The sequence below is a fragment of the Balearica regulorum genome, chromosome 2, assembly GCF_011004875.1.
Source record: "Balearica regulorum gibbericeps isolate bBalReg1 chromosome 2, bBalReg1.pri, whole genome shotgun sequence".
Taxonomy (NCBI): domain Eukaryota; kingdom Metazoa; phylum Chordata; class Aves; order Gruiformes; family Gruidae; genus Balearica; species Balearica regulorum.
Window position 1 is genome coordinate 122,821,577 of NC_046185.1, and position 11,878 is coordinate 122,833,454.

General features: G+C 41.6%; 1 protein-coding gene across 1 annotated transcript in view; it reads left to right on the forward strand.

The window, feature by feature from the left end:
* The window catches only part of TRIM71 (tripartite motif containing 71), a 62,382-nt gene extending 50,504 nt beyond the window's left edge, over positions 1-11,878 (forward strand). The window contains exons 3-4 of the mRNA XM_075745727.1: positions 1,398-1,532; positions 4,155-11,878. Of these exons, the coding sequence (XP_075601842.1) occupies positions 1,398-1,532; positions 4,155-5,606 (1,587 nt within the window). The 3' untranslated portion in view covers positions 5,607-11,878. The remainder of the gene's footprint in view (positions 1-1,397; positions 1,533-4,154) is intronic.

The window sequence follows — 11,878 nt, forward strand, 5'->3', positions numbered from 1 at the left end:
TCAACAACTTAAATTCTTGCCTGTCAAGCTGTAACAGTAGTCATGTGTAGTGTGTTTGTAGTGGTTTAGGTGTCTTGTGTATGTTAATTATTATTAAAATTCTAGAAATAAAATACTGCTGTGTGCCAAGCTTCTGAAAAGAGAAAAAAAAAGTAAATGCTTGATGGTACAGTCACAGAATCACAGGATGGTTGAGGTTGCAAGGGACCTCTGGACATCTTATCCAACACCCCTGCTAAAGCAAGGACACCTAGAGCTGGTTGCCCAGGACACTGTCCAGATGGCTTTTTGAATATCTTCAAGGATGGAGACTTTACAACTTCAGTAGGCCACCTGTGACAGTGTTTGGTCATCCTTACAGTGGAAAAAAGTGTTTCCTGATGTTCAGAGGGAGCCTTCTGTGTTTCAGTCTGTGCCTGTTGGCTCTGGTCCTGTCACTGGGCATTACTTGAAAGAGCCTGGTTCTGTCTTCATTGCACCCTCCCTTCAGGTACTTGCATAAGATTCGCCCTGAGCCTTATCTTTTCTAGGCTAAATGCCTTCACATAACATCATTTTGTTCTAGAGTTTCGTAACTAATAAACTAGTATCTTTTTAACATCTTAAGTTCACAGCCTCATCTGCATGGTAATGCTGGTTCACTGTATGACAAAGGTGTTGAAAAGATTCAGTTCACTGAAGCTACTGAATCTTTTCCATTGGAAGTGTGATTCTTCAGATTTGCCTGTCTATTTGCAGAATGCTACTACAGAATGTTTTTAAAATACTAGTGTTGCAAGGTTATATTAAAGAATTTGGCCTATCCAAGTTGTGAATAAGTATATGAATTCTTTTAATGATAGACATCTAATCTTTTTTTTTCTTTTAAAATTGATTAACTTCACATTGTTAGTGGTATTTCTGTGCAGCTCAGATGCGTATGTAAAACAGTCTGTTCGCCACAATGTAATTTCTCACAGAACCATCACACAACAACAATCTGAACCATTTCGAGGGACAAGACAAACTTTGGGTTCTCTGTAGGAAAACATGACTAGGAGTTTGTGTGTCTTAAGTCTATACTAGCTGCTTGCTGGAAGTGTAGAGGGAATTTAGTCCTGTGGTGTTGGTGCATGGTACAATGAAGATGTAAACTCTATGTAATAAATTTATTTAAAAAAAAAAAAGCCTATGTCAGTTTTCAGGCTTTGATGTATGAAATGGGTGAAGGCCTGGCTAAAAAAAACCCCAACAAACCACCACCAAAACAAACAAACAAAAAAACCCCCCCAAAAGCCCAGACAAACAAGAGTTGCTGCTTTGTGCCTTTACTGAAGGTGTAGTGAAATGTAAGCAGCATTTCTAATTTTTAATTGGTTTGGTTGAGCCCTAAGTGTGTTGTCTTTTTCTCTCCGCAGCTGAGTATTGAACAGGCCCAGGCTGTGGCAGAGCAGGTTGAGATGAAGGCGAAGGTGGTACAGTCTGAAGTCAAAGCAGTGACTACAAGACACAAGAAGGCCTTGGAAGAGCGGGAGTGTGAGCTGCTCTGGAAGGTATGCACCTTATTTGTGGTTTGAACTACTGACAAGTGCCTTTTCAGATGAAAACATGCTTTTTAACTGGTATGTGGCCAGATTCTGATATCTTCCCAAGGAACACTGAATTGAAACACTACAGTTTACTGTGAACTCATTTTTCTGTAGGTAGTAGGGTGCTGGATTCTGGCCCTGGTTGGTCTTGTGCTGAAGGTATCTGTTACTCTGAGAAACTGGTTGGGTTTTTGTGGGGACTCGGGCATCTTCCCGCAAGCTCAGCCCCAGGCGTGGGGTGGGCACTCCCTCTGCTGGCGTAGTGGCTCTGCCTCGCAGCTCTGTGCTGACCCGAGGAGGGATCCCCTTTAAACACCCTGTTTAAAGAATGTCTTTAAAACCTCTTTAATACACTGCTGTAGAATTAGGTATGTAGTATATGGGTGGTCTTATGTGATCCACTTATAAACAAAGGAAAGGAGGAAAGCTGTATGTGCTGTGTCCTCTTTTAGAAAGACTAGTGGAAACCTGGCAAAACTAATTTTCATTGTCCCCACACCTAAAAATACACTTACTCTCAATCAAGATGTAACAGCAAAGTTTCTTATTCTGGAAAGGTAACTTAGTGGTCATGGCTCTTCTCTGCTTGTTTGACACAGATTAGTTTGGATTGGCCCTCTGGGTCCCCACTTGTAGAATTGAACAGAAACCTGCTCTCTGCTGTTGGATTAGGTCTTTTAGATCAGTGAGTCAAACTGATTTGTCCCACGACCACAAGTTTAGGAGTAAATTGAGAATGCTCCTATAATACGTGGTTGCACCAGATAGTGTGGCAGGAAACCAGGTGCTGCGTGGCCACTGCCTGTACAAGCAGAGCCAGGCAGAATGGTATGTATGTGTAGTTGGTGAGGCACGTGGCTGCCAAGAAGCAGTGCCATCCTGCTGAAGTATTTCTTCCCTGCCTCTTCTCCATCAACATTGATTGGAACAGTAATTTTCTGGTTTAATGTCTGTTACCAGCAAAATGACCACTCTGGTAGGTGTTTATTGTATGGAACTACTCTAGTTACAATGAGACTAATCCCCTAAAGAAGTTTGTTTTTCTGTAGTTCTTTTATAAGTGTTAGTGGCAAGATTAAAAATGCACTTTATGTAGTTACTGTACTTCTAATGCTGTTTTTTCTGAGGTATTTGGATTGAGGGAGATGAGTTCACTTTATACTGTTAGCCTTCTCCAAGAAGCTTGGCAGTCGCCTTCTCTCTTGAAGTATTCCTAGCACAGGAGAATTAAGAGCTGCTCCTAAGCTATTTGTATCCCAAGAGGCTGAATAAATGCACTTTATTGAAATTTCTGCACTGAAAGCAAATTCTCTTTAGGTTATAAAACATTGTTTTAAAAAGGAAACTTGGTGGTGGTAAATAATTTCTAACAAAAAAAGCTGAGTGTATTAAGCCCTCATGTGAAGCATGTTAGTAAATAATTTTGGGTACCAAAGCTGAGGTCAAGGATTAAGCTGAGACCTAAGATTAGTAATATCTTTTGGAAATCTGTTGGAGAAAGCATCTCTGACTTTTTTTAACAGTTGATAAAGCCTACATGCCTGAACTTTTAAATGAAATAGCAAGTTTGTACATCTGTTGTCTAGTCAGCATATAACCAAGGAGTCTTCAGACAGTGAGTTGTCCCTCATTAAAACAAATTGCTGGTATTGTTCTGCAGCCAAGCAGGTATTCAGGCATAAGGAAATGTATTTTTGCAACAATAAAGCAATTACATGTTTCATTAGTTTTACGAGGCAGGTGTCTTTGCCAGATGGTCTAAAGTGATTTTTCACAAGAAAAAGATAAACACAGGCTTATATAAAATAGTTACAAACAAACCATTTTTGCTTGAGCTTCAGTCCCCCAAGCAGGGACTGGCAGCAACCTTCTGTGTCATTTGAAGCGATGTTATAAAGCATCCTACTGTAAAGCACCAGCTCGGCATGACTGCCAGTATTTGCAAGAAAATATTAAAATAATTGGACCCTAAAAATCCGTGGAGATAGATGTCTGGTATTATCCAGTCACATGAAAACAGTTCTGGCAGGCAGGGGAATGACGGGAGCCCATGTGCATCAGCTGATGCTGACTGCTAGCCTCAGCCTCGTATGATAACAGCCTACCTTTTGAAATTGGTCTCAATTCTGGTTAGAGAAGCCTCAGCCTCTGCTCTTTCTTGAGAGCCTGCAGTAACCTCTGTTCTCCCTGGAGTCTTTAAGACGTACCTTCAGATGATCTGTCAAGTACCTTGCAACTAGAAAACAGGATAGCATTTGAGGAACCAAATCATTATTAGTAAGCAGGTGACCCTGCCTTTCAAATGACACTGATGCAGCAGATCTGCAGAGTAAGAATGTATGATTCTGCTGGAGAATGGGAGAGAACAATAATCCTGGATTTGGATAAATATTACTTTTACCCATTTCTCACTTCTGATTCTCTAATCACAGCTTTGAGGCTTGTTCTGCAGTTCTATGTCAACATGCTGCAATAACTGCACAAATGGTTTTATGTAGAAGAGCAACATTAGGAAATGTTTCTGTGTTACAGGTTGTCTTTCCTCATGTGTGTTTTTCTCTTCCCCCTGTGCCCCCCCTGCCCCAGGTGGAAAAGATTCGTCAAGTCAAGGCTAAGTCACTCTACTTGCAAGTTGAAAAGTTACGTCAGAACCTAAATAAGCTGGACAACACCATTAGTGCTGTTCAGCAGGTCCTGGAGGAGGGTCGTACCATGGATATTCTTCTGGCTCGGGACCGCATGCTGGCTCAGGTGCAGGAGCTGAAGAATGTGAGAGGCCTTCTCCAGCCGCAGGAAGATGACAGGATCATGTTCACTCCCCCTGACCAGGCATTGTATATGGCCATTAAATCAATGGGCTTTGTCAGCAGTGGGGCTTTTGCTCCTCTGACCAAAGCCACTGGGGAGGGTCTCAAGCGTGCTCTGCAAGGCAAAGTGGCCTCTTTCACAGTGATAGGCTATGACCATGATGGTGAGCCACGCCTTTCAGGAGGTGACATGATCTCTGCAGTGGTGATGGGCCCAGATGGAAACCTTTTCGGGGCAGATGTCAGTGATCAGCAGAACGGGACCTACGTGGTCAGCTACCGTCCGCAGCTAGAGGGAGAGCACCTGGTATCTGTGATGATGTGCAACCAACACATTGAGAACAGCCCCTTCAAAGTTGTGGTGAAATCTGGGCGCAGCTATATAGGCATTGGGCTGCCAGGGCTCTCCTTTGGCAGTGAGGGAGACAGCGATGGCAAACTCTGCCGCCCCTGGGGGGTTAGCGTAGACAAAGAAGGCTACATCATTGTTGCTGACCGCAGTAATAACCGGATCCAGGTGTTCAAACCATGTGGGACCTTCCATCACAAGTTTGGCACACTGGGCTCCCGGCCGGGCCAGTTCGATCGCCCTGCCGGTGTGGCCTGTGACATCTCGCGTAGGATCGTTGTGGCTGACAAGGACAATCATCGCATCCAGATCTTCACGTTTGAGGGGCAGTTCATTCTGAAGTTTGGGGAGAAAGGCACAAAGAACGGGCAATTCAATTACCCATGGGATGTGGCCGTCAACGCAGAGGGCAAGATCCTGGTCTCTGACACAAGGAACCATCGTGTTCAGCTGTTTGGGCCCGACGGTGTGTTTCTTAACAAGTATGGCTTCGAAGGGGCACTCTGGAAGCACTTTGATTCCCCCAGAGGTGTGACTTTCAATCACGAGGGCCACTTGGTAGTGACAGACTTCAACAACCATCGCCTTCTGGTCATCCATCCAGATTGCCAGTCAGCACGCTTTCTGGGCTCGGAGGGCACCGGGAACGGCCAGTTCCTGCGCCCGCAGGGAGTGGCGGTCGATCAAGAGGGGCGCATCATCGTGGCCGATTCCAGGAATCACCGGGTGCAGATATTCGAGTCAAATGGTAGCTTTTTATGCAAGTTTGGCACTCAGGGAAGCGGCTTTGGTCAGATGGACCGTCCTTCAGGTATAGCCGTCACCCCTGATGGCATGATTGTCGTGGTCGACTTCGGAAACAATCGAATTCTCGTCTTCTAATCTGTGTTTGAATTAGGAAGAAACTGTCTCAGGGAAATTCTTCTAAGAGAAAATGAAAAAATACAACGTTAATTCAAACCTACCTCATCTTTAATTTTTTTACAGATGAATGTACTTATCTTTTCTGCAGGGAGTGAGCCTGTAAAGTTAAATTCTATCTACCTCATCGTCCTCCCTTCCCTCCCCGGTTTCTCTCCCCTTCCCCATCCCCACACACTCACAGTTCAGAACGATTTACCTCTCCCCCCGCCGTGGGGCTTCATGCACAAACAAGTGTTGCTGTGCACATTAGGTGGTTTGTGTGGTGAGTTCTGTAGACTAAGCCAAAAAAAAAAGGCTCTATAACTTTTTTAATGGATGAAATGGTAGTAGGTGTTTGTAGAGAATTTGTGTTCTTGACCATACTGCAGTTCTGTGGGTGGGGACGTGGGAAGGGGGGATTTTTGTTTTGTTGATTTTTTTTTGAATTGCTGCTGCAGCAGAGAACTTTTTCCTGTTCTCCTTTTTATACCTCAGTGTGTTTGATTTACTGGTGAGCACAGCGTCTTGTTCCCAGATGACTTTGAACGTTTTGTGAAAGTGAGTGGGATTCACTCGCCGGGAAGAGCAAGTTTGCATCTTTTTGGCATTTCTGTGTATTTTTTTCTGAAACACAGTAATCCAACAGCACAAAGTGAAGCTGATGAAAATGCACAAAATTTCTTTAAGTTTAAACCAAATTGTTCATTTTAGTGGCTTAGTGCAGTTGTTGTAAAGTTTAGATTAAAAGCAAGGCTTCCTTTAATGTATCTTGTCATTGAATATTTCTTTTTACCCTTTCACCTGAAAGCTAAATTAGTTTTTTAAAAGTTACTGTTTCTTTTATCAGTGCACATAATCTGGATAACAGAAGATGTTACAAGGAGCATTGAAATGGGGAAAATCAAAACCTTTTACTTTATTGTGAAATGACTAGCTTTTTTGCCCCTCCCCATAGAGAGACTTTAAGGGAATAATGTTTGATGGATTTGTTTGTTAGAACAGAAGTGGTACCTTTTTTCCAAAAGTGAGAAATAAGCACAGCTTTGGAGATTCAGGGTGTGTTTTGGGGAAGTCAACAGTTTTTGTGTTAAGTGGATTGCAATAACTCTATCAGTGACAAAAATATTTTTTTTTCATCCTCTGGCTTCCCTGAAGAGCTGGACTGAAAAATTTAGGCAGGTTTACTGTAGTTTTTAGGGTGGGGTGGGGCCTGTGGCTCTCTGTATCTCTTGCTACAGATCCAAGTAAAAAATGACCAGTACCAGCATAAGGCAAACTGCATCAAGATGAAACTTTGCTTTTTTTCCAGGGCAGTACCAAAGAATTCTGTGTGAAATAAATGTATATGATCCTTAAGCTTGGAGGCAGGGGGACGTTAGCCATTTCAGGGATATAAAAAAGCTTTTCTGAGAAGTGGAAACTTTTTTTGGAGACTGGAGATCTCTTTAGCCAAATGTGACTTTGAGTCCCTGGAAGTATTTAGTTTTATTCTTCAGTTTCTTGCCTTCCAGTTTAGCAGATATGGTCTCTACAGAACTGTTGCTTCACCCTCTGGATAAGGCCTTTTGGTGGCAAACAAGAATGGTTAAAGTAGGGAACAGAGGGCTTTTCTGTGTCTCTGCAATGGAAAAACTTTATGTATCAGTACCCTTAGACTTGGAAATGCCATGGGATTTACCTGTTTGCAAGAGAATGTCTCCGAAACCTAGTCATTATCAAAAAGTCTGAAGAGCCGTAACCATCCTTCAAGGAAAGGGTTCATCTCTGCCAGCCACCATGCACAAAAGTTACCTGAGATTGAAAGGCTCTCTACAAGTCTGTGAGAAATCACGAGGTGCACTTTCCTTCTTGCTGCTTTTCCCCTCCAAGGAGTGTTAACTTTCTGGGATTTCTACAAAATCCTGATGTGATGTGTGCAGACAGATAGCTGCCACTTAGAGGAGGCTTAAACTAAAGGACCAGAAAGAGACAGACAGATTCGTGAGATGACAAAACCTCTTTTGAAAGAAGGGTGAGGAAAAACACCTAAATTAACTAAGATAAAATAACTGTGCTGCCTTTCAGCCAAAGCCTCAAGGAAGCAAACTCTTCAAAGCAGTATGTTTCAGTTAGGCTTAATCTTAAGATAGCATGGTTTAAAAATAGTCTTTAAAGGATAATCTTTTATACAGATGTCTGTCATTAAATTTGTGTGGCCACTCAAAATATGGGTATGAGAGAAAGCTAGTTTACCTTCAACTTTTTCAGGTTCTGCTTGTGTACGTGCCTCCCTTCTTGGGGGTGGCCTTCCAGTTGTGACAGATGTCTGTGTTTGTCTTGTGTTATTCTGTCCAAGAATTATTTGCAGCTTGGACTGTGAAAACTCACAACCTGCAAGATCTAGATACCAAAGAAAACTGGTTTAAGAAGCTTTAATGTTTAGTTTGCTGTGTCCTTGCATTTATCCTATCATGTCTTTAAAAAAATGGCAGGTCTCAATATCTTGACTGGAGTGGCTGACAGTGGAGTATGCTAGAAATGCTCTTGTGCTTTAATGCTTTTTGGGTTCCTCCCCCCCTTCTCTAGGACTAGAAGGGAATTTTTTTCCAGGCATTACAAAAAAAAAAAAGTTGTGTGCATTCAGGATTGTGTTGAACTGTGGAAATCTTTTTTGCCCCTCTCCATCCTGCACTGTGTAGGTGACAGACACTGAAGTTGTTCTTTGCTATTTTGTTTGGAGCCATTGCATAAACCCCCCGGGTCCAGCTCTGTCAGGAGGAGGAACGACTTTAACTCTTTAGAAGTTGCTAATTCAGTGGGATTTGCAAACCAAACCTCAAGTGTTTGACCTCACGTGTTGGGGAGCTTTTTTGTTTTAAAAACACTACTATTTAGCTACCCAAAATAATTCCTTATCTTTGTCATACGTAGTGCTAAGCACACTTGGTCTCATTGAAAAGTGGTAGTGTAGCTTATAAAATGGAGTGTTTTATATGCAATGAAGATAAGTAGCGATAATGTACAACGCCAACATCAGATGCCCCATAGGGGCTTTTAAAAAGTAATACTTAAATGAGATTCAAACCTTGCTCTGTTTTTCCATGCATGTTCTCAGGCTATGTGTGTTCTCAGGTTAATGCCCCAGTATAAAACATACGCGCAGAGAGAAAAAGCAAGGCGTTGAAGCTGGATTGCAAACTGAACAAGCGTTCAGTTATCTTCTGAACTAGTGGAAGTGGCCCGGAGAAGGCTGAGGGTGAGCTCGTGCCTCTTTCTCTTAGCTCTGACATTGGGAACAACAGATGTGGGTGACCAGACCTGTCTACCAGAACTCCCAAAGGAATTTCACTATGCCAGGTTAAACCAGTGGCTCTTGGTAAACTTTTTGCTTGACAAAATGTTATCAGCAGTCAGGATGGCTGTTTTGGGTTCAGCCTGTGAAGCAATCTTGTCCTTTCTTGGAACTATTTAAGCAGGAACTTCAGTGGCAAACTGAAGCAGACTCAATGATGCAGGTCCTTCAGATAATTCACTCCTTTTTATTTAGTAGCTTTTAAAGATAACTTATTTAAGGAAGCCCGTAAACCTTGAACTTGTAAAAAAAGCAGAGGGAGGATGACAACACCTGAAAACTAATGCATATCAGGGCCAGACATAACCAAGTTGGGAGAAATAACAGCAAGGCCCTTGGATGTGGCGTTCCCTTGGAATTGCAGGAAAACGGGCCCAGTCTGTTATGTTGCAGTTAAACCAAAATTTAATTTCTGAAGAGAGCAGGTTTATAGGCTTATCTTGCCATAACTTTGATCACAAGATTTCTTTGTTCAGTTCTGGTTTAAAGGAAAAAAAAAAATTGTGCCAAAGTGTTGTGTTTTTTTTTTTTTTAAAGGAGTGTAAGCCAAATGGTGCCAAAAGGTAATAGGGTATTTAAAGATAGAGCTATTTAGACAAACAGTTTGGAGCTGTATAAAAAATGAACACTGGTACTTGCGTTAGACAAACATTGTACCTTTGGTCTTTGAGTCCTTGGGAGGTTGAAACCCAGTTTGCTGTGGTACAAAATGCACAACTAGAGATGCCACTATGTTTTTCTTGAAGTTCTACCTCACTTTGCAGAAGTAAATCATCTACCTCAATTTAGCATCAGACAGGTTTGAGAAATAATTGAGAATCTGCCTGGGGGAAGGATTCATCCTGCCTGTTGGACAAGCATTTTAATTGAAACAGAGATATTAAGTGTGTACAATGTGGTGAATTCTTGCTTTTGTTTGCTTTTGTTTTTGCTGCCTGCCCATGGAAATATTAAGCTGCCCTTGCTAGAGAATCTGTAAATAAAACCAAATGTTGGTAAGTTCAGGCAAACTGGACTGAGATACCTGAAACACTTTTGAGTTTGTTCTGTTTTCACTACGAAGTATGGAGATGTAAACTTTTTTCAGTATTATGACACTACTAGCTGACATGACGTACTTCATGTTCATTTGCAGTGTTCCAATGTCCGTAAGACCTTTAGGTCTTCTCTCTACAAGAGAAAAACTTTTATGCATGCCTACAAATATGTCCTGTTTGGAAAGACTAATGTTACGATTGCTGTAAACACAACGCTATACCAAATGCTTGAAGGGAATAAGATCCTGATTTTTTTTGACTTGGTGATTGTATTAGTAGCTTTTTTGACTCAATGGGATTTTTCCACCATGACAAAGCAACCAAGTTCCTATTCCTGGAGGGCAGTTTAGGTTCAGACATTTTCAGGAGAGGCAGTTTAAAACCAGTATGTTGGGGGTTTTATGCAACATGAGTAGTGACATGCAACATGCCCCTTGTTTTACCTGTGGAGTAAAGTTGCAGAAGCACATTTTCAGATTACTATATTGAAAAAACTTTTTTCCTCCCCCGTTCATATTAGGGGGTGACAAAAGTGGGTACAGGCGACCCCTAATAACGATAGGCTGTGTTGGGTTTGGTAAATGTTATGGTGGAAAATGTACATTGATGTCTCTAAGTGATCTTACGGGTTAACGAGCCAGACTGGCATCTTTTTCCATCATTGTTTAACCAATAATGGTTCTAAAAATGCTTTGTGTACCTGCATGGTCTTAGACCTTCTATTAATGATTGTATCAACTTACAAACTCAGGTAGATAATTTTTTAAGCTCTTTTCGTAGAGCCTTACTGACTGAATGTTAAGTGTCTGTGTAGTGATGTAGTTAAGTAACTTCCTTTTGAACTACCAGACTAGTTTAAAAAAAAAAATCCTTTTATAGGTTTGTAGAGTACTTTTCAGACAATGTAGTAGTTTTTCCTTCAGAGGGAGAGATGTCTGTTTCTGGGTTTTGTTTTTAGTTTCTTTTCTAAAATGACTAAAAAAGTTTTTAACTAGTTTGTAAGGTGTGCTTAGTCACCTGAGTTGGTGGGGGTTTCTTACTGTATGTGACTCTTGTACTGTGCGTTACCTGTCATGCGCTGCTTGGTTCGTGCACAGTTCTTTGGGAGCAGTGAGGGTGTCGAACACGTGCCTGCAATTTAAGTCCAGTAGAAACTGGAAGCCTTGAACAAAATGGAGGTCATCCACCTGAAATCAATGTCACAAACTGGCATTTTTCTCTCCTCCTTTAATTTGACTGTAGCTGTATGGCCCCATCTCCTAAAACTTCATTACCAGTGTTTAAGTAGCGTTGCCTCGGTGCAGGTTTGCATCGGGATCCAGAATGATTTTTGTCAGTCCTTGGATGTTGGGCATCTTGAGTCGATTGGTTTTGTATTTTCCTCTTCTGCTGCAGTTGTTTCTTTTCTACTTTAGTGATTAATCATGCTGCTCTCCTAATAATAATAAAAATGTCTCAGCAGGATAGACAGTGCTCTGCTTTTAATGAGCTGCTCAGAGCTTTTATATCTAATTGATAATGAAACAGGCTGTGACAAGAACTTCCATGCTCCAAAAAGGGCATCACGTTTCTACTTGGACAAAAAGTGACATTGTAGATGTCAGATGTTGAGTACTGCAGAGAAGAAAGCATGACAGGTTATGTGCAAACTTTTATGTAGAATAAGTGAGCAAAATGTTAGAACCCTTGTGTTAATGGAGGCTTCTGAATGTATCTTTGTGGTCCATAGGGAAGGCTGAAGGATGTAGCAAGGAGATGATGTATCAGCTACTGGCAGCCTTAAAACAAAGTCAGTGTCTCTCTGGACTTTAAAATGTTCCTATGCAGTTTATTTTATTTTTGTTTAATCAAATAAATGTGAGGAGTTTTTTTTTCATGGCAAA